The sequence below is a fragment of the Vipera ursinii genome (assembly GCF_947247035.1).
Source record: "Vipera ursinii genome assembly, chromosome: 1".
NCBI classification, from domain to species: Eukaryota; Metazoa; Chordata; class Lepidosauria; order Squamata; family Viperidae; genus Vipera; species Vipera ursinii.
This window is the reverse complement of record NC_139512.1, coordinates 198655813-198679375: the sequence shown is the minus strand read 5'-3', so window position 1 is coordinate 198679375 and position 23563 is coordinate 198655813. Positions and strand designations below refer to the sequence as shown.

Below are 23563 nucleotides of genomic sequence, written 5' to 3'. Positions count from 1 at the left end.
GAAATATATTTTAGACAGTTATAAATACCAACTGATATGGAAGTAGAATGGAATAAACAAGGGTGTCATTAGAGTTAAATAATCCCCCCCCCCAAAAAAAACCAACCGGTTGGAAACTCAGCAGAGCTAAGCAATGGTGCAAACACATTTTGGGGATTTAGAATCTCAGCAAAGTTGAAAGACAGGGCGGAGGAAGAGGCTTAGTTATATCTAATCAGCCTTCAGACTGTGTGCCAATCCAGAACATCTAGCCTCAACCCATTGTGAGTCTCTGCAAGCAAAGAGGAGCAATAAGCTAAATCCTGATCAACTGATCTATAGGCTGCCTACTAGAACTACTTAATAACATGAAAACAAAGCCTGCTGTAAGGTACAAGATCAACAGTCCAAGTTCCTGAATCCTTGCCTTCAAATTGTTTCCCCCCCCGCCTCTTGCTGATTAAAGAGAAATACACTAATATTGAATGAAAGTAACTAGCAATAGCAGTTAGACTTATGTAACACTTCACAGTCCTTTATAGCCCTCTCTAAGTGGCTTACAGAGTCAGCGTATTGCCCTCCCCCCCAACAATCTGGGTCCTCGTTTTACCAACCTCGGAAGGATGGAAGGCTGAGTCAACCTTGAGCCAATCAGGATCGAACTCCTGGCAATGGGCAGAGTCAGCCTGCAATACTGGATTCTAACCACTGCCCCACCACAGCTCTTATAAAAAAAGTAACTAGTTTACAAAGCAACATTGAGGAAAAGTGAAAGCCCCTGAATACCTTGCTTTATTAATATTATTATTATTATTATTATTATTATTATTATTATTATTATTATTATTGTTGTTGTTGTTGTTGTTGTTGTTGCTGCTGCTGTTGTTACTGTTACTGTTATTGTTATTATAAAACTTTTATTCATTAAACATGAACCTCAGTCAACTGAACATTCAAATTGACTGGCACTAATAGTTGACATGGATTATTATTATTATTATTATTATTATTATTATTATTATTATTATTATTATTTTGCAAACTTCTGTAAAGAACCACTTTGGTAAAGAGCAGTGCAAGCTGAATAATAAATAGAGAATTGAACTTACTTAAAATGGAAGTCTGCACAATTTTGCTGTGCTAGCTAGAGGGAATAAGGATTACAATTTTTTCACGGAGATGGAATTAACTTTTTATTCCAGCCATCACTGCCATTCAAAAATATTTCTTTTATGTCCTTTCACATTTCTAGCCCGCGACAGAAGACCATATTAATAATTAATTATGGTTTTCTATACTGCAGCTGTAGCCAATATGGTTTCAGCTGGAAAACATGACACTTTGCCTAACTATTCTGAAAGAATAAATGTTCTGGAATAAAATATTAATTGGCATGGGTGATACAAGTAATAAGTTGATAGTAGATTTTGTATGCGTGCTCTGGTCAGCATGCTGGAATTCTAGGCATTCAAAATTCTGGTTCTCAACTGTGAAAATGTGCAAATTAACACATACGTATTTCCACAGATGGCTTAATTAATAGGATGTTTTAGAGAGTTGCAGTGGATTTAGCATGTAAGGAAAAGGTAAAACTGATTGCCTACCATATTAGGCAACACTAATGATTGTATATAACAATAATAATTTCGAGGTGTGCAGACCATTTTGAAATGTAAGTGAATTCAAAATCTTTTTTTAGTCCAAAGCTCTTTATTGTGAATGTTCTAAAACTGGAAGTGTTTTAAGATCAAACGATTCTTTTTCAAGCTCAAATATTCCCCATGATCAAAACAGATCTTTTCATCCTCAAAACAATAATGCTGCACTAAATATGGAGAATTCCAAACTAAAAGGAGAGAATTTCAATCCAGAATACTTTCCAAAGTTCTGTAATAATCCCAAGAAGAACATCTTGTGGGATTTTCTATCTCAGATAATTTGATCTAACTTTAATTCTGTACAAGTTCTAGCAGAGTACAGACCATCTGCAGAGAGTAACAGCAGCTTACTCTGTGTCATCTTCCCATTTTTTTATCACACCCTGAAGGTGTCCCTTTATACTAGTTTGTTTTCTGATTTGCAAACAATTTTTAGTGAATTCAGACCAAAGATTGCTTTCAAACTGCACCTAAAGAGGTGCCCCATGTTCTGAATACATGGAAATAATTCTGTCTTACCGTAAGTCTAAATAGCTGGCCTGTCAACAAAAGTGCATATAGTCAAGGCTATGGTCTTCCCAGTTGCAATGTATGGCAGTGAAAGTTGGACCATGAGAAAGGCTGAGTGCCAAAGAATTGAGGCCTTTGAACTATGGTGCTGGAGAAGACTCCTGCGAGTCCCTTGGACTGCAAGGCGATCAAACCCGTCAGTCCTAGAGGAGATCAACCCTGACTGCTCTTTAGAAGGCTAGATCCTGAAGCTAAAACTCAAATACTTTGGCCACCTAATGAGAAGGAAGGACTCACTGGAGAAGAGCCTAATGCTGGGAAAGATTGAGGGCAAGAGAAGAAGGGGACGACAGAGAATGAGGTGGCTGGATGGAGTCACTGAAGCAGTAGGTGTGAGCTTAAAAGGACTCCAGAAGATGGTAGAGGACAGGAAGGCCTGGAGGAACGTTGTCCATGGGGTCGCAATGGGTCGGACACAACTTCGCAGCTAACAACAAAATAGCTGGCAAAGTGTGATGGCCAAAAACTAAGTGTATTTGCAGATTTAGCTAATCAGATCCTCTCAATGCATCTACATAGATAGTAAAACTTTTACTTTCTTTTCTAGAGCAGAGACATTGTTTAAAAAGGACCCAGATTGTTGGGGGCAATAAGCTGACTTTGTAATAATGCCGCTTCGGGGGGGGGGGGGAAGCCCTAATAAGCAGGCATATACATAGAATGAAGGCTATTGCTAAGCACATTGGTTTGTGCTTAAATTGTAAGCTGCCCTGAGTCTTCGGAGATGGGCGGGATATAAATGGGATTAAAATAAAAAAAAAAAGAGGGGGAGGAGGAGGAGGAGGAGTCTGTTTGCTCTTATCCATTAGTGGTTTGAAATGGACTGCATAATTGCTAATCACACAAGGAAAATGCATTTAGTGGAATACACTTGTTTTTAATAGAAGGTAGTTTATATTTTACAGCTGAAGGCTGAGGCATCTAAATGTTAAATTTTTCATCAAAACAAAAAACCCATAATGGTTTTTCTCTAAAGCATAAATTGGGAATGATCCAATACATGATCATCCTTACAGAAGGAATAGATAACTCATGTACATGAGGTGCTTTGGTTTACAGCATTTGTAAATACCAGGCACTATAACCAATGTCAAGAGATTTATGGGAATAACAGTCTCAGACCTCTACTATAATGGGGACTGGATTTCCCCAAAACAGCTATGAAATGCAGAATGGCTATTATGCGGTTTCCTTTCCCTTGCTACAAAAATTTCTGAGAGATCATATTGACCACATATATTTGGATTGGCACTGAGAAATATCTAATGATCTATGTTCAACAGTTTCCAATAAATCTGAATACTGACTAGCTTGGAATAATTTGACTAATAAAAGAAGCATCAATGACATGAAGGCATTGTACTGGAAAGACTTGTGATGAGCATAGTATCCATCTCAGAAACAGGAAGCCAATGCCCTGATGACTGTAAGCCAAGTCACATAGAAAAGAAGTTCCGAAGGGAAAAGTAGAAACAATTGTTTTATAGAACTGATGGCATAAAAATGGCAAGAAGGGTAGTATGAGGGCTATGATTGTCATCTGTACCATAAATTTGGCATTAAATCATGGGCACCCAGGGAGGAGAAGGGGACAAATATCATCATGAGGGTAACATGTCAATAAAATTATTTAGGTACTTTAGTTGGAACTCATGACATCATTGCATCGTTGTATCATTTGTATGATAATATCATGACACAATGGGTTATCTTTTTGACATCATTATGGCTTGTTATGGATTTTGCTGAGTGACAATTTCCAGTTTAAGATCATTGAGGTCTTTAATTTTGTTGAAACTGTTGGCTTTGTAAGACTCTAGCTTGATAAATTAGGACCAATTGTAAAACTAATCTATCTCACCAGTATAGCAGCATTCCAATATCTCAGGAGTTGGCACAAAGAAGAGTGAGTCAAGAATCAACGGATAGAAACTAATCAAGGAGAGAAGCAACCTAGAACTATGGAGAAATTTCCTGACAGTTAGAACAACTAATCAGGGGAATGACTTGCCTCCAGAAGTTGTGAATGCGCCAAACCTGGAAGTTTTTAAGAAGAGACTGGACAACCATTTGTCTGAAATGGTATTGGGTTTCCTGCCAGAGCAGGGGATTGGACTAGAAGACCTCCAAGGTCCCTTCCAATTCTATGATTATTATGATTATGATTATGATTATGATTATGATTATTATATCTGACAACCTAATTTCTGTGTCTCACAATCACACATTTCTGAAACTGGCCTGCCAGCCTACATAAGAAGTCCTAAGGCCAATGTTTTACATGGGATATGCTTACTTACAAAGTAAATTTATTTCACAGCTATTCAAAACATCATGAGTTCTACTATTTTTTCCCCTTGAATATACATTATTTATGGTTTATTGCTGTTCTTGATTTTTGCAGGAATTGATTATCTTCATCCAGATTTGGCTGCCAATTATGTAAGTATACTATTTCCTTCAGGTTACACTTCTATATTTTTCTAGCTAGTCATTTTTACATTAAATAGTTGATGCTGAAGAATATTAATAGCATAACTATTGTTGATTTAGGTGACAAAATGGATACATAAAATATGTACTCTCCATAATAAATATAGGCAAGGAAATTCCTGTTTAATCTGACAATTTGTGAATTGTAGCAGATATAGGTTCCGTATAGGAAATGACATAGCTTTTAAATGCCAAATACATTTTATTAGTAATATTCAGCTTTCAAATGCCAAATACATTTTATTAGTAATATTCAAATGTGCATAATCTCAAAATCTTTATGTAAAGTATCAGTCACATAATGGCAGCAGCCAAGATAATTTACAAAAAGTTATTACCTGAATTGGAATTCTTTCATATTTAGAAGACACTAGAATATGATGAGAATAATAAAAAAAACCTTATCAAAGTGCACCGGATAGAAGAAATTTGGTCTGTGCAAAATAAAATATTTGGATGGGAGATCACATTTTTAAAATCTGGCAACAGCTTACGGCAGGAAATTAATATATTCATGTTTTACAAATGCTTGTAAAAGTGAGAGTAATTAATCCTGGAAGGGATTATTGCTTTCCAAATGAGGTAGGTCCCAAAGTTAGTTCCCATTAGTTAGTTCCCATTCAATGAATATGTAGAAAAGGTTCAGATTTCATTGTTTTCATTTAAAACATTTCAAGTGGCAAGGCTGGGACAAATTATGTCTGACACCTTGGTTAATTCCTATCAGTAATAGGAAATAATTTGGGCTAGGTAGACCAGGAGAAAACAGCTCTGTTGCTAAACTCAGATGATGAAAATAAGTCGTCATCAAAAAATAATAGAAGGTTAAGACTAGGGATTGATACACCAATTGATTTGAATAAAAAGTCTGTTAAGGAGACAACAGCAGGCCAGGCAACCCTTTATCAGCTTACTACTCTATTCTTCAGTTGTTTAAATAAACTTTTTTTTAGTGGAGCATAAAATAAAGTGATTAGAGTAAGTAGAAAGAAATGACAAGTGGAAGAAATGACAAGAGAGACAGACGGATGGATGGAAAGGCAGGCAGTTGGACAGATGTGGGATGCAAAGTACAGAAGAGGCACAGTTATTTTTATTATACTTAAACAGTTCACTTTTCTCTAGCAGAATATGCAAGAACCAGAGCTCAGTTCAGTAAAATTTTATGGCGTGGCCATGATGTACATTGTACCATATTCCAAACCCGATTGTGTGTTGTTGTTGTTGTTGTTTTTTAAAAAAAGACTAATTTTTAACTCATTCTTTTTGAATTAGTACTGTAGGCTTCAGGCCAACTGCATGATAATCAGAATGCCTAGAAAGGGAATCATCGTAGAATTAGGCTGAATTTTTGTTCATTCTGGTAAATAAACAAAATGAGGGCAACACGGAGGAATATTTCAACACGCATTCAGGTCTGAGAGACAGCAGGCAAAAGCAGAGCTTCATGGAATGAAGGATAATTGCTTCAGATTGATCCCATTCCTTGAAAATGTCAAGTCTTTTAATTTAGGGATAGACTTTCATTCAGGTGGTGGATATAATGAAAGGACAGTACTGGGCCTTGCGGTACTTTAGCGTTATATACATAACTTAAAGTGTCTGATTACTTACTAAATTATTAATTGTCTGATCTATTGGAGCATCCTTTCACTTTTGAGGTTACAATATGTGATGCAGTAGATGCAGGGGCAATTTACAACTTTAGTTTAAGGTGGGTTGTTTTTTTTAAAAAAAAGCTAAAATAAATAAGGTTGCTTCAACAGAAAGAGGAAACTTCCCTAGAAAAAGATTTGTTGCGATTCAAGACTCCTATTAGCATTTAGTCTACCCTTCTAGTAACTGGGTGGGTTGGGTTGAAGTCACAAATACAGCGAGCCCATTCCAGCTCCCTATCTTCACTTTGGGGCAATAGCAATGCCAATAGAACTTAGTCTTATATACCACTTCATAGTGCTTTGCAGCCCTCTTTAAGCAGTTTACAGAGTCAGCGTATTGCCCGCAACAATCTGGGTCCTCGTTTTATCGACCTTGGAAGGATGGAAGATTGAGTCAACCTTGAGCCAGTCAGGATTGAACTCCTGGCAGTAGGCAGAGTTAGCCTACAATATTGCATTCTGACCACTGTTCCACCAAGCCAATGGCGACTAAGGAATTCAGATTCAGTCACATGTGAGTACAATCCTCTACTTAATTAGGATCCTTATTTTATTGCTTTATCAGTATTTCTGATTATGTGACAATTTCTACTCATCCTTTTTTTCTAGTTAGTGGGAAGGATGGGAGGAAAGTGGCTAGAGACAATGCAAGGAATGTATGTACTGTATGTATGTATGTAGGTAGGTAGGTAGGTAGGTAGGTAGGTTGGTAGATAGATAGAGAGAGACAGAGAGAGAGAGACAGAGAGACAGAGACAGAGATAGATTAGATATAGATAGATAGATAGATATAGATGTATAGATATATAGATATAGATATAAATATATACTGTCAAACCAAAACAGATAGGGAGGAGAAAGATTAAAAAAAAGGGATAGCAGGACCGGATTGCAAGGGAAGCGATGTGAGACAGTCAGAACAATCGCAATTGGCTAGAGCAAGGTCCATCACGTGGCCAATGAGCAGAGCATGGAACCAAACAGGCTTACCAATGGTTTTTCAAACCTTCAATGCTTTCTCTGATGATGCTGGCAGAGGACCAGCACAAGCTTAGATTAGGTAGATACGCTTTAAACAGTTACTTTTTATTGCTTATTATGATCTTTTAGCAATGAACGACTGTTTTTCTTATCCATCCTGGTGTTCGAAGATTTTATACTATATATTTGTCCCATGTTTGGGGCCTAGCAAGGTATTCTAAAAATACTTAACACTTAACATATATATATATAAAAGGTAAAGGTTCCCCCGCACATGCGTGCTGGTCGTTTCCGACTCTAGGGGCCGGTGCTCATCTCCGTTTCATAGCCGAAGAGTCAGCGCTTGTCTGAGGATGTCTCCGTGGTCACGTGGCCAGCATGACTAGACGCCAAAGGCGCACAGAACGCTGTTACCTTCCCACCGGAGTGGTCCCTATTTTTCTACTTGCATTTTTACGTGCTTTCGAACTGCTAGGTTGGCAGAATATATATATATATATATATATATATATATATATATATATATATATATATATATATATATATATATATATATATATATATATATATATATATATACACATATATATGTGTGTGTGTGTGTGTGTGTGTGTGTGTGTGTGTGAAGTATTTGTCAAGTCTTTTTGAATACCTTGCTAGTTAAATCTTCTTTAAGCAAGGTATTCAAAAAGACTTGAGAAATACTTAACACATATATCTCCCTTGCTTCCTAGCTAATAAAGAGAAAGAGCCTGTGGCCTAGGGGTTAAAACAACTGCCTAATATATAATTAGCCCAGGTTCGAATCTGGGAGAAGTATATATATATACTTTCATCAAATTTCCAACCTTCCCATGTACAAATTAATTGCTGTTATCAAAAATAATTCATCCAACTGTCTGTCAAGCATGTGGCAGCTGCACCTTTAGATGTTGGTGGCATTTACACAGTGGGGTAGCTTGGTGCTATAGTGACTCATGCTGACGATAGATGGAGTCATGTTCATCATGATTTAACACTTCTTTGAAATCTCCTCAGAAGAAACCTTCTGTTGAGTGGGAAGAAAAAGCACCTGTTGCCAAAAGAAGAAAATTAAAAGTGGGGCTGACGAAATATTGCACAGGATAGGTGACATTTACAACTGCCCTTTTGAATTTCCTCTGGCAGCACAATGTATACAACATGTTGTGACAGAATACATAATGGACAATTTAAACAGAGGTGACCAGAAAGAACAGCACAGTTAAGGTGACTTTTAGTTACACTCTTTGGATGGGGAGAATGGCGTTTCCACTTTGTCTACCATTGGCTGGAAACATTTGAGTTTAACAAAGGAGATTCAATAGAGAGATCTGAAGGATATCATCAGAAAGAGAGATTACTTATATTCCTTTAGTAAGAAGGAATATGAAACAGTAGACTGAATGGAGAAGGTCTAGGTTATTGTCAAAATGCCTAGTATGACTGAGAGAAATACAGGGGTGAGCTAGATGGACCAATGGCACGGCTTTGCAAGATGGTGACTACATTCCCTCATTGAATTAAGCCATAATCCATAAATAATAAATTTTATATATTTATCATATGTATTAATGAAATTGAGCTGAACACCTGAAAGCAGGTAGAGTCTGGCCAGTTTATAGAATACAAACTCATAATACATATTAAAATAGCAAGTAGAGATAAGAAAACTAAAATTATAGAATTATGGAAGACGGTCCATCTGGGTAAGCTTAATTCCCAAAGGCCTTACAGAAGGGGCATGTTTCTACCTGCTTCTGGAAGGTCATGAAGATGGGGTCCATCTGTGCTTTAGGAGGCAACTGTGATTCCTAAGTAGACCAGGTCAGAATACAGACATTAAAAGAATTAGTGAAACTCTACTTGCAAGGTAAGTTAAAAGAATGTTGAAAGCCAAAAGGTTTTCCTCTGCCCCCTTTTATACTAAAGACAATCAATATGGGATCATCTTGAATTTCATTCTCACTCCCTCTTTCCTCCCAGAGCTAAGCTGTTTTTCATGCAACTCTTCTTGCATTCCTGAATTTATACATATCCTGGGTGGTGGAGAGGTCTAACTGAGCAATTTATAAATCCTTGAGAGTCAAGGATCCAGTTTAGGCTTGACACTGCTGAAATGCTTGTGGAAAATAATGGAATCTGGGTGGTTTTCGTTTCGTTTTGTGTTTGCTTTGGTAGGGGTAATATTATTTGAGTCTGGGAAAAGGGACAATTGGGTCAAACAATTCAAGAATCACTGCCCTAAACCATGGTTTTCAAATGGTATCACACTATGCTACAACCTAAGCAATTATTGTGAGCTCATTTAATGTGAGAATCCAAATGGTGTCCACCATTTCTTTTTCCTAACTGAAACTGCTTCTGTCACAACAATCATTCTGGAGAGATGCCACATGACATCTTTCTCTTCCATCTCTTTTGACATTTTTCTGCCCAACAAGAACCAACTTCAGACTGCTGGGAAAATGAAATGCAAGATATTCCTTTCAACCATTGGGACACAATATAGGCTGAAAGATCAGCTGCCCAAGTTCAGTTAAGAAGAAGCTTATGATTATTATTTGAAGAAAATCCAGAAGGTTCAGCGAGAAATTGCTGGATAAGAATAAGAAACAGCTGATTTGGAGAACATCCCAAAATTTAAGTGGACAAAAAAAAAGATCCTGAATGCAAGTTGGATGTCAGGAGCCTTGGTGGAGCAGTAGGCCTCCTTAAGTAACACCAGCTGCCTGCAATTAGTGCAGGTTCGAGTCCCACCAGGCTCAAGGTTGACTCAGCCTTCCATCCTTCCGAGGTAGGTAAAATGAGGACCCAGATTGTTGGGGGCAATAAGCTGACTTTGTAATAATGCCGCTTGGGGTGTGTGTGAAAGCCCTAATAAGCAGGCATATACATAGAATGAAGGCTACTGCTAAGCTTGTAAGCCGCCCTGAGTCTTCGGAGAAGGGCGGGATATAAAAATAAAATTAAATAAATAAAATAAATACTTTGGTATAGCTACCATAGCTTCTTTAAACTGAAAAGATGCGTGGCTAAGCCATCTCTTTTTTTTTAAAAAAAACAACAACAGCAAACCCAGTTGTTGACTAACAAGGCCATTTACATTTCTCACTATATCCCTCACTATATCTCACTATATGGTTGATTTTTAACTCCCTGTAAACCGCCCTGAGTCCTCAGGGAAAGGGCGGTATATAAATGCAATAAAATAAATAAATAAATAAATATCCCAGTTCTGTGGCATTGTGAAAAGCTTCAGTGATGCCCACCAACGTTGACCCTTGGAATACCATTGGTTTCTATCTTCTCTGCCTATAAATGTGCAACTGCCCAAGAAGAGGAAAAATAACAGGTGCTACGATGGGTGTTTTGTCCATGGTCTCTTCAAACCTAGAATGTGCTATGGTTGAGACATGAAAGTCATGTACATCACATCGTCCGAATGGCTTGAAACCAGCATGAGGATTCTCTTTCCTCCCCCTTCTTCTCAGTTTTTTTCTTCAATCAACATCAGGCTGAACCTGAGTTAGCATCCATACTGAAGTGCATTCAAATTGTCCAGCAGGATGGGAGATGTCAGGGACAAGATTTCTAATCCAACTAGGCACTGAAACCTCTCTATTGGAAGACTATTTATTTATTTTCCAGCACCTCCATCTTTCACTAGGACAATTTATCAATCCTGAAGAAGTTTAAGTCAGGAAAATCATCCAGCTGACAGCTTGACATTAAAAGTGTTATCTAAAGTAACAGCTGGAGGAACAATGAGAAAAAGCTTCCTTGCTATACTGCACAATATAAGCGCTGTTGTATTCATGTCATATAATTGCCTTTCAGTTATTGTCTCTCAGTTGTTCTTGCTCATTTATTGGGAGCAGCTCCGGATAACCACAAACTAAGGATGCTGAGATAAACCAGCACCATTGATATCTGCAGCAGATAGCATATTCCCATTGGTGCAGTTACCCCCAAACTAGTCTGTTCCATCCAATTTACTTTCCTTCAGATTGGGGGAGGGGGAATTTCTGAAACCAGAACGCTCTCCTAAGCAATTCTTTCATTGCAATTCTGCAATGATTTACTGTTATATCCCAGGTGGCTTTGGCACAAAGAATTAATATCCCAGTCTGATTCTTTTCATACCTTTTGGTTTGGTGGAACAATGGCTATTTTGGAAAAGTGAAACAACATGGCTGACATAAAGGCTAGAAAGCTGTGAAAAAAACTGGATACTGGCCTTTTACAGTGACATCTGGCTTATTAATATTTAAATCAGGCCATTTATTTGTTACTTCATTTTAATGAATCCATTTTGTCCTGGAAAAGAGAGAATATTCTTGCTGGGTGTAAGTGGTAATTAATATATTTCGACTGACACCATATAACTTAACATCCTTGGTCACTTTCATAAGAAAAACACTAAAAACCCTCTCAAAAGGAACTTTTTATATGAATTCTAAAAGCACTAAACAGACATTCAGCTGCTGCTATTCTGTATTGTTTAAGGATGCATAATTGAGTATCTGGTGCAAAGCTCAACTCAAAGACTAGAAAAATACTTAGCCTTTTTGTATTTTTCAGAACTTGCTTTAGAACAGCAATGTGAATGGGACATGTTGACATTTTTAATTTAATTTAATTTAATTTAATTTAATAATATTTCTATACCGCCCTTCTCCCTGAGGACTCAGGGTGGTTCACAGGGCAAACCAAAATACTAAATACAAACCAAAATACTAAATACAAACATTAAAAAGGGATTAAATGATTGCCCAAGTTAAAACAATTGGTATACAATTATAAAACCCCAAGATAAAATTAAGAAACCAAAAAATAAAAAACCCCACCAATCCCCATCAGGCTAGGCCGGCTTGTACAAACAAAAACGTCTTGAGATCGCGACGAAAAGGAGCGAAGATCGGGCGCCATCCGGAGCTCTACCGGTAGCTGATTCCACAGCTCCGGAGCGCCCACAGAGAAGGATCTCCCCCTGGGGGCCACCAATCGACATTCTCTGATCGGTGGCACCCTGAGGAGGCCCTCTCTGTGGGAACGCACAGGGCGCAGGGAGCTTGATGCCGGCAGCAGATGTTCCCTAAGGTACTCCGGCCCCATGCCATGGAGGGCTTTGAACACCATTACCAGTACCTTGAATCTCACCCGGAAGACAACTGGCAACCAATGCAGCTCACGGAGCAGAGGTGTAATGTGGGAGTATCGGGAGACTCCCAACACAACTCTCGCGGCTGCATTCTGTACCAGTTGGAGCTTCCGGGTGGTCCTCAAGGGCAGCCCCATGTAGAGAGCGTTGCAGTAGTCCAGACGAGAGGCCACGAGCGCATGAGTGACCGTGCACAAATCATCCCGGCTAAGATAGGGCCGCAACTGGTGCACCAGGCGAACCTGGGCAAAAGCCCCCCTAGTCACAGCTCCTATATGGTCTTCCAAGGTGAGCCGTGAATCTAGGAGGACTCCCAAGTTGCGAGCCCTATCTACGGGGGGTAATAGTTCACCATAGCAAGAGGTGGAATGTCCGAATAAACCCGGGATGAAGGTATGCAAAGCCACTCAGTCTTGTCGGGGTTGAGTTGAAGTCTGTTCCTCCCCATCCAGACCCGAACCGCCTCCAGGCAACGGGACATCACGTTGAGGGCATCACTGGGGTGGTTTGGGGTCGAAAGGAAAAGTTGGGTATCATCAGCGTACTGATGATACCCAACTCCAAAACCACAAATGATCTCACCCAGCGGTTTCATGTAGATGTTGAACAGGAGAGGCGAGAGGACTGACCCCTGAGGAACTCCACAAACGAGAGACCTCGCGGTCGACCTCTGCCCTCCTGCCAACACCGACTGCGAACGTCCCTGGAGATAGGAGGAGAACCACTGTAAGACTGTGCCTCCCACTCCCAGTCCCCTGAGACGCCGCAGCAAGATACCATGGTCGATGGTATCGAAAGCCGCCGAGAGGTCTAATAGGACTAGAACAGAGGAATATCCCCTGTCCCGAGCCCTCCAGAGATCATTCACCAGCGCGACCAATGCCGTCTCCGTGCTGTCCCCGGGCCTGAAACCCGATTGGTACGGGTCTAGATAATCCGCTTCATCCAGGACCAGAGGGAGCTGATGCGCCACCACACTCTCCTCGCAAGGAAGCGAAGGTTGGAGACCGGATGAAAGTTATTCAATGAAGCTGGGTCCAAGCTGGACTTCTTGAGGAGAGGTCTCACCACCGCCTCCTTCAAGGAGGCGGGGAAGTGACCCTCATTCAGAGAAGCAGAGATGACCGCCTGAAACCAGCCTCGTGTCCCCTGAGGGACATATTATGTCTCTGAAGATGGGGTAAATTAAAAATCTGCCCTAGAGATGTCGTGTGGCTTAAGGAAGAGACAAACTTGCTTATCTTCTCCCCCCAGGCTTTAAATTCCATGAATTATAAATCCTTTTTTTCTAAGAGGAGTTTTTCTTTTGAACTGATCATTAAAATATCAGCATAATGTATTCCATGGTTCACTTTTTAGTTCACAGTACTCACACAAAGCCACTAATTTTGTCAGACAAAACCTCTCCAAGATAAAAGACATTCTGGAGGGAATAATAAAGCTGTTCTACAATGAAGGGAAAAAAACATTTATTATAAAAAAATGAAATGAGGAGAACAGCTGTGGATTTTTTGCTGATCAACTGTTGGGGGGAAGATTGAATGAAGGCAGACTGTAGTGAAGGATGCTAGCTGCAGAACTTTGTGCATGTCATTGAACTCAAGCAAAATCCTACATACAAACCTGGGTACCAATCCTCAAACATTTTCCTCCCCATCTATAGAGATGGTGGGTTTGGATGCAGGAAAATATAACATCACTTTGGAGGAGAAAGAAGAAATAAACAACAGAAAAAATGTCTGTAAAGTGCTTCAGGTTCAGTTTTAAAAAGAACTGCAGAACACACAGCATCCCAAATGCAACACATTGCTACTTTTCCTGGGATTGCATGCGGTCCTTTTGAAAAGTTGCAGGTAGGTGCTACATTCCTGCCTCCAAGTACTCCTAAGCACCTTTTTGGAATCATATCAAAAGAACTTGATTGCTCCTTGCTGGATCAGAATACACGTGAAAAGAAAATTTTTGTCCACTTGGCCAAAAATGGAAATTAAATCCACAGAGTTGGAAAATGAAGATCACAGCTTGCAAAGATGTCCAAAGTGTTCCTTTAGAAAAACTACACACCAGGGAAATGGAAGTAAAATGAATAGATGTGTGTCCAGTGCAGGAGAGTTTCATGCAATCATCCCTAAAGCTTGACCATGTATTGTGATCTTGGATTACAGATATTCAGAATGTAGGTTTGGATGCTATATATGTTTACAGATCTTAGGTTTCCCAAGAATGCACACAAAGCTAGTTCTTGTCTCTCAGCTGTATATTTATTATATTTTTATACCGCCCTTCTCCCGAAGGACTCAGGAAGAAGACAGTGGTAAACCACTTCTGAAAATTTTGCCAAGGAAACTATGTGAACTTGTCTAGGCAATAGCCAGGAGTCAAATGTATATAGTGATCTTATGAGTGATGTAAAACTCTACTGAATATGGGCATCATTTTTCATTTTGATTGTGTAAATTTTCATTTTGATAGTGAAATGATTTTGTTATCACATTTAGTGTTGCTTTTAATATATAATTTTAATTTTGGCTATTTTGTTTATTTCTTAATTTCCCCCCCCCCACTGTAGATAGTCACTCCAGCAGAAAAGCAGGATATCAAGTAAAAAAATAAATACTGTTTACATATTGGACATTTGTTGTTTTGACATAGACCATGTTTGTTAGAAATAAACCTGCTGAATTATTTATCCTGTGGTAGATTCCATACCAACGCTCATTCACTACCTTTATACAATTACTTGCTGCTTATAGTCTAAACTGCTTCTGTGCTAAATTGTTAAATGTCAAAATAATATCACAAGTTGCTTCTCCTTCTGTATGGGACAAATGTATGCATCCCAATATAATCAGGTCATTCTTTGATAGTCACATACCTTCCTAAAGCAACCTAAAAATTAGAGCAATCCCATGCTTATCTACTCAGTAGTAAATGCTACTGAATTCACTTGGAATTTCTTCTGTATAATAACATAGAATTGCTATCTAAAGCACATTGTATTTGATTATGGATATAGTAATTCCTTATAATATATAAAATCCACTCCCTACAGTCAGGGTGAGCATATCTGCATAGCCCAATTCACTTGTACTATGAAATAAATTATTTAAAGCATATACAAATGTGGAAGTATTATATATTCAAGGATGTTTAAAGTAACAAATATATTTTTATAATTCAATATTATAATTCAATATCACAAAATAAATGTTTTAGATGTCCCCCCCCAATTCTGAATTTCATTATCCTTGAAGTTGAAATGAATTGCATGTTGAATACAAGTTTTAATTTTTTTAAAAAAATGTACACACAATAAATAAGATCCCTTAGTTTTCCTTTCATGGACACTGAATACCTAACCTGTCCTCCAGCCAAGATTGTGTCTGAAGATATTAAGTGTTTTCTGCTAGTCTTGTTTGGACAAATGTATTGTGTTGCATCCACGGTAACTTTTGGACATAGTTCAGAAACTACAGGTGGTTAAAAAAAAACGAATTTAATCTGGGACTAGATGATGCCCATATTGTACTTATACCATCCCTGGTTTGTGTGTACTGTTTCCAGCTTCTTTTAGAGTCAAGGGTTAGGGTTTTGACCTCTAAGACTATCAGTGGTTGATGCCTTTTTGATGAAAAAAGGTTTTCATTCAAATGTTCACAGGGTGGAAGTAGAAACATTTTCAGACATGTAAGAGAATAAGAGAGTTCTGTTTTGCTTTTTAAAGATGAGATCCCTCTCTTGGAGTCTACACTGTTATTTTTAATCTGCTTCCCTAACTCACAATGGCAAGAAACTGCTGTTTTCAGCAATCCTAGCCACAGAGATCCTAAATAGGAGCTGTGGTTGCAAGCTGCTTATCTCTCACCTAAAGGAAAGCCATCTAGGTCAATGTTGAGTTGAGGATAAAAGAAACATGATTTTACCTGAGTTTGCCTTTGAAAAATCAAAGGCAAGGCAATTTAGTTTGAGCCAAATTGGGTTTAGAAATTCAATGAGGGGGAAAAAATGTCTAGTCTTAAGGCTCGCTACTGCTTCATTTTTTTGGTAGAATGGGATGAAGATGAAAGGACTGCTAGATACTTTACAGAAAATTAGCTCTACTCACCTTCAGATGAATGGCCTCCAAGATTTAGATGCAATATCATTCAAAAGATTCCCCAGCACCAGTTTTAGGACAAAGGTATCAGGGTTGAGGAAAGCACAGCAGACTTAAAATTATCCAACAAAGGTCATCTTGTATTCCAACTTAAAAATAAGAGCTTTCAGGGTTTAAGAGTTTAAAAAGTAAACTTACCTCCACAGCCCAAATCACTTCAGCAAAACAAATCTTCATTGTTGTGCAGTCCCGATTTGTTTTCCTGTACTGAAATAAACCTGTAAACCTGGTTAGACAGATTGATCAAAATGAAGCTTCATCAAAGCAAAACACATCTTTACAGCTTCACAGCAGTCTAATAGCTTATTTCCAGTGTGTGTTCTAAAGTCATATACATGAAAAAGGCTCTTCTGTCTGTGACCTTTTTCTGAAATTTGAAGGGTAGCTATTAGAGAAAGAATGGTTCTGATAGTGGACCCTTGATGTGGGTTTTTACTTCCAGAAAACTTTGAAGTTTCTATGGAATCTTCAGTGCAGTCATTCAATTCTGAAGTGATCAGGACTGTAGCTGAAACTGGACATAAATCCACCTTGACATGCATATGTTCACCATGGCATGCAATTCCTAGGGACAAATTGAAATAAAAGAAATATACACCTACTTCTTTGAAGGAAAAACTATTTCATCACTTAAATCTGTTTAACAATCTGTACAAAAGCTGCCAGATATGGCTTCAACTTCCATTTCTTGGTCTTCACTCAGTTCATCACTGCTATGGAATGGCCTATGGAAAGTATCTCTTGAATAAGTAGAAAGGAAAGATAGAAATGAGGGTTATGTTCATGTGGACTACACCAGATCTCTGGGTGGCCATTCCCAATGATTTCAAGATTGTGATTGAATTGTGTGGGTTTGTTTTTTTCATTCCTGTCTGGGGTTTTTTTTTGTCATCTTCATCTTTTATTCTTCATTTTTTATTGTTGTATTTCTTCTTGTTTTTAGTGTTTTTTATTTAGTAGTAAATACCCTATTCAAGTATCATGATATCAGACCAAAAACTCTCATGGTCACCTCCTGATTGCTATCCTGCTCATAAAATTGGAAACATCATAACATTTGGGTTTCCATCTTCCAACCCGTTTAGTCATAGTATCCCACTGTTAATGATTTCCCTAGAATCAACATGGTAGCAGACTATGGTTGTCATCCCTGATAAGGACACCAAGGCTACCTTTGTGAAATATCCCAGTGGGAAACCAAGCTGAACATGGACCATGATGGAGCAAGGAGCCTGCCATCCACCAAGGGAAATGTCCATATGTACCACATTGTCAATTTCTGTATTAAAATCATCCAAATGTCTTAATGAAACTCTAACCAGCTATCCAAAAAATACAAGAAATAGGGCAAAGAACGGCCTAGAATGGGAAAATTACAAAGACTTTCCCAAATGGGCAAAAGCCACACACCTTAATTGAGAACAGGAAGGTCTGGGAGTAATTTATGAACTAAGAGCTTGGATTTGGCACAAATGTGTCATTTATTAAGAGGAGAATTCCAGCAAATTAGAGGTGGATTTAATTTCCTCTAGTCTGCTGAAATTCTTACTATGAATAATACATGGGTTCCTTTTTAATTCCTTATTCACAAACCCTTCTCCCTCTAATGAAATCAAATGTATAAATGTAATTATACATATTTGATCATTTGTTTTCTCCATTGTTTATGTCACTACAATCACTTTGGAAAAGCTGATGGGCTCATTCTTTGTAGGCCCTGTAATGGAGGGTATTCAGAAAAGAGGGGAAGGGAAAGATTTGACCCTTTTGGAGTAAGACAGACAGGAAGGAAAATGCTGACCCCATTAGTGCCCTGACAAAAGTAGACAGGTGACAGGTCCAGATGGATTCAGTCATGGATGAGTATCGAAAGGAAGATACCTCTTGTGCCAGGCTCCTTTGCCAACCTTAGCCAACCTAGTCTGCCATGAAATATAGGGCTTGAGGCAGCAGGCTAATAAATAATTCTTTCTCTGATTCTGTCCTTGGAGAAACAAATAGGACAGAATAATGGCATGCAAAGTATGGATGCTGCTACTGAGGTTTGGTTATCTTCTAAAATGTTTGTGGGATTTACTATAGGACCCAAAGGAATTCTTCTAACTAAACGTTATGTTAACAGATGATGTTTTGCTTTCTAGTATATATCACCTCTCTTTGTGTCTCTCTCTTTCTGTTTAATAATAATTTAAAAAGCTATCTCTAAATGAATGAATAGTCAGATGAGTAAGAAAAACAACCTGTCAGGTATATATATTGGGCCACATGAAATACAAATTATACTCAAGCTGAAAATAAGTTTCTTAACTATTCATGCTTTTCTTGACTGCAATCAGTCATATATGTGGCATAAACCATTTTTACTATTATTTGTGTTTCCCAGAATGCTCAAGCCAGCTATGATTTTAGCAGCAATGATCCATATCCATATCCTCGCTACACAGATGATTGGTTTAACAGGTAAGAAATTGATTCAAATCCTTTGCTTATCAGGAATTTTTCACCCCATTCAGACTTCTACTCACCTGGAGGAATAGCTCAAGACCACTGTTTCACAACCTCTACAAACTACATATTTTATGAAGTCAATGTTTTTTTATTAAAGAGTTTTACAAAAACGAAATTTTACAATATATCCCCAAATCCCCCCCACCCCAAACCCGCCCACTTCCCCCCCACTTCCCAGAGCTAAATACAGGATTATAGTTATAATAATCATATTCTAAATAAAAATTATGCATAATATACAATTAACCAAATTCATAATGTGCTTTAACTCCCCTTTAACATAACTACATACGAAGTACCAATAACAATATCCCACTAAAATCTACTCATAAGCTAAATGGAACTTTTTAGTCCCATATTTGATCTGAATATAATCTATCCATCTCCTCCAAACTGAAGTATATCTTTCCTGTGAATGATCTTTCAAGTAAGCAGAAATCTTAGACATTTCTGCAAGATTCGAAACTTTAAACACCCATTCTTCTATAGTGGGCAAACTATCCTTCTTCCAATATTGTCCCACCAGTTGGAAATTGAAGTCAATGTTCAAGTCAAGATTCATAGAACCATTATCATGTGGCTTGTGTCTGAACTCAGCCATTGTGAACTCTCTGCATTATAGCTTAATGTATGGTGTGAATCCAGCTAGTATGGTTTAATCAAAAACTCATGGCTTGATGTCTATGGAGATTCTCAGTCATCCAGGTCATGGTGGTCTCAAAGGTGCTCTTTCATAAGGCAACTGGACTGTGTTTTTTCCTTGAGGAAGAAGACATTTTGCTTCTCGCCCAAGAAGCTTCATCAGTTCTGACTGCAATGGTGGAGGGAAGGGAAGGGAAGGATTAGTTTTGAACTAACCCTTCCACCACCACCACCCCAATCCTAATGCCTCCTTAAGTAACACCAGCTGCCTGCAATTAGTGCAGGTTCGCATCCCACTGGGCTCAAGGTTGACTCAGCCTTCCATCCTTCCGAGGTAGGTAAAATGAGGACCCAGATTGTTGGGGGCAATTAAGCTGACTTTGTAATAATGTCGCTTGGGGTGTGTGTGAAAGCCCTAATAAGCAGGCATATACATAGAATGAAGGCTACTGCTAAGCTTGTAAGCCACCCTGAGTCTTCAGAGAAGGGCGGGATATAAATGGAATTAAAATAAAATAAAAATAAATAAATAAATCCAGTCAAGACTGATGAAGCTTCTTGGATGAGAAGTGAAATGTCTTCTTCCTCAAGGAATAAAAAAAACACACTCCAGTTGCCTTTTGAAAGAGCACCTTTGAGACAACTCATGGCTTAATGCTATGGATAAATCCAGTCACCATTTCATAATTCATGTAGGAGCTGCTGGAGACTGACAGATCATATGTTTCTTTCCCTTCTTAAAAAAAATGGATTAGGAAAAATAGATGTTTATGTGATTTGATATCCATGGTGAGAACTGAAACCAGATATTGCACTACAGTATTGGTAGGATGAGAAGAAAAGCAGCATTTGTGCCTCCGTTACATAAAGCTTTGGGCTTGCCTAGTAAGGTTTGTAGCCAAGGATCTCCCTTTTTGCAAAAAAGAAAAAGAAAGAAAGAAAAAAGAGAAAGAAAAAAGAAAGAAAGAAAGAGAGAGAGAAAGAAAGAGAGAAAGAAAGAGAGAAAGAGAGAAAGAAAGAAAGAAAGAAAGAAAGAAAGAAAGAAAGAAAGAAAGAAAGAAAGAAAGAAAGAAAGAAAGAAAGAAAGAATGAATCTCACATGGAATACCTGGGTCAAATCTATGTCTGCAATCAGTTTTAATTTCTGTATTGAGCACAGTCTGTTTACTTTTGAATTTCACCAGACTGCCAAGGGAAGGTGCATTTGATCTATAATTGCTTACAAAGTAAGAACACTAAAAGGGAGTCTATGGATTTAGGCTTCATTGGAATCTCAATCCTAGGTCTCTGGGCACTCTGGCAAGGCACATTAATTTTGCTCAGCACTCTTTCTATAAAATCCACTTAACTTAATTGGGCCAAGCTTATGTTATCCCTTCTTTCCTTTTTTTTTAAAAAAAGCTTTTTTTCAAAGAAATATAAACATGCACTTAGAAACATTCTCTTCTAGCATGAATATTTTCCCCCTGGATAAATCAGAAGCTTGCAAACCAAAGGGTATCTTTGCCTTCAAGAGAAGGTGGCAGGAACCTCTTCAATTCATTTATCTTCTCCGGTCACCTATTGCAGAAAGACTGGAAACATCTTTCTTACGTTTTCATGCAACATTTAGTGGATAATGGCTGGGAGGTAGTGGCTAAAGGCCAAATTAATTAAAAACTGCATAGATATTTTTTTAATCAATCTCCTAAAGAGAAAAGAAGGAGCCAATCATCTGTTATTTGTTAAAGTTCTGATCTTGTTATTCTTAGGGGGGGGGGAAAGGTAATATTTACACAAACGTATGCTTTCTTTTCCATGAAAGTAATAAAAAAAACATTCAGCAGACATGGACAACCTGACCTACCTCATCTGACCTACCTCATTACTGCTAAGCTTGTAAGCCGCCCTGAGTCTTCGGAGAAGGGCGGGATATAAATGGAATAAAAATAAAAATAAAATAAATAAAAAATACAGATAGTCCTCAACTTACAACAGTTCTTTTTGTGACCGTTCAAATTTACACCAGCACAAAGTTACGAGTGACCTGTGACCATTTTTCACAGTTATGACCTTTGCAGCATCTCTTTGCATGATCATGTGGTCAAAATTTAGATGCTTGGCAAAGGGGTTCATGCTTATGCCCCGGGGTCCTGCGGTGCAACCTTCTGGCAAGCAAAGTCAATGGGGAAGCCAGATTCACTTAACAACCAGATTACTAATTTATCAACCGCAGTGGTTCACTTAACAACTGTGGCAAGAAATGTTGTAAAATGGAGCAAAAATCCCTTCACCAATGTCTCACTTAACGACAGAAATTTTAGGTTCAGTTGTGATTGTAAGTCAAGGACTACCCATTGTTTCTTTGTCCTGGGCCTGCTACTGTATAAATGCAGCCTTAATAGTCAGTCCAACCTTTGGGTACCAATTATTTTCTGTTCAAATACTAAACAGACTCAATCCTATTGACAGCACCCAAAAGTTAGGGAGATGGGAGGGGGGTATGCTGGGTTTTTTTTTTTGGGGGGGGGGTTGCTTGTCTCCATCTTTTCTCTGGGAATTCCATTGGTGAAATCAAGCTATCCACCTGTCAGCCCCAATATATTTGTCTTTTTCCCCCGATTTATTTTCTCTCTTATTCCAGACTTGCTCCTTTAACAGAACTGAGATTTACCTGTTTTTATACCTAATGTGACACATACTAAAAATTAACTGATACGGCCATTGCAAATGTTCCAGGGACATCCATGAGAGGAATAAATAAAGTCAAGATGAAGGTCCAAATGGACAAGATTTTTTGGGAAGTGGTTTCCCTTGGATGCTTACTAGGGCTAAGAGTGTGTGACTGGTCCAAGGTCACCCAGGTGGTTTTGTGCCTAATGCAGGACCAGAGTTCCCAGTCTCCCAGTTACTAGCCTGATGAATGAATCACCACACTAAACTGGCTCTCTTATCTATTACACCAAACAAATTCTTATGTAAGATATATGTAACACTAGAAAGTGCCTCACATTTGTACGCAGGACACAGATACTGAACAATAGATGCCTAGCAACACAGGATCTCTGGCCATTTAATGCTATTTTCAACAAATCCCCCATTACTGAGGGAAATTTTTCTCCCAAAGCAAACTTTGAATGTTGGAAAAGAAAATAAATCTAATGGAAATCAAAATAAAGCTAAATAAACAGACAGTACCAGAGAAAATGAACACCTCTTATCAGAACAACATCAGTTTTCCTGTTGAATACCGATGCCACATTTGTAAACCAGCAGGAGCACTTTTTAAGAATGCTTTGATTGAGCTCAGTGAAAATAAACATTTGCCTTTCCTGACTTAAGTCCAATGGGGAAAAAAAACATTAAAACAAAGACAGCAAAGTCAGAAACGTGCCTGTGTTTTTCCTTGAAGGATTATTAGGATGCCCTTCAGCAATGACAATGGGACACATCACTTTGCAATCAGAATAAATATACTGCGGCCTGGTGGCAAAAGCTAGTGAACACCACCGTATATTTATGATCAAAATATTGGCACAGCACAGCACTGACTCCAGGAAGTAAGGGAACGATAGAATATTAAGTCCTGAGACACAAAAACATCCCAGGTCTGAGATGGAGCTAAGCAAGATATTTCCCTTTATTTGTGTCTGATCTCTTCTCTTCATGGACATTCTCTCCACCACCATTACTCCTTTATTAGATAGCAAAACCTGGTTTCCTTTTCTTTTCCCTTATTTATCAAGGAAATTTAGGC

At 38.4% G+C, this 23563-nt stretch overlaps 1 protein-coding gene across 1 annotated transcript in view; it reads left to right on the top strand.

Moving 5' to 3' along the window:
• PCSK2 (proprotein convertase subtilisin/kexin type 2) overlaps positions 1 to 23563 on the top strand; it is a 128220-nt gene that overhangs the window by 71211 nt on the left and 33446 nt on the right. The window contains exons 5-6 of the mRNA XM_083369589.1: positions 4612 to 4649; positions 19061 to 19137. Coding sequence (XP_083225715.1) covers positions 4612 to 4649; positions 19061 to 19137 — 115 coding nt within the window. The remainder of the gene's footprint in view (positions 1 to 4611; positions 4650 to 19060; positions 19138 to 23563) is intronic.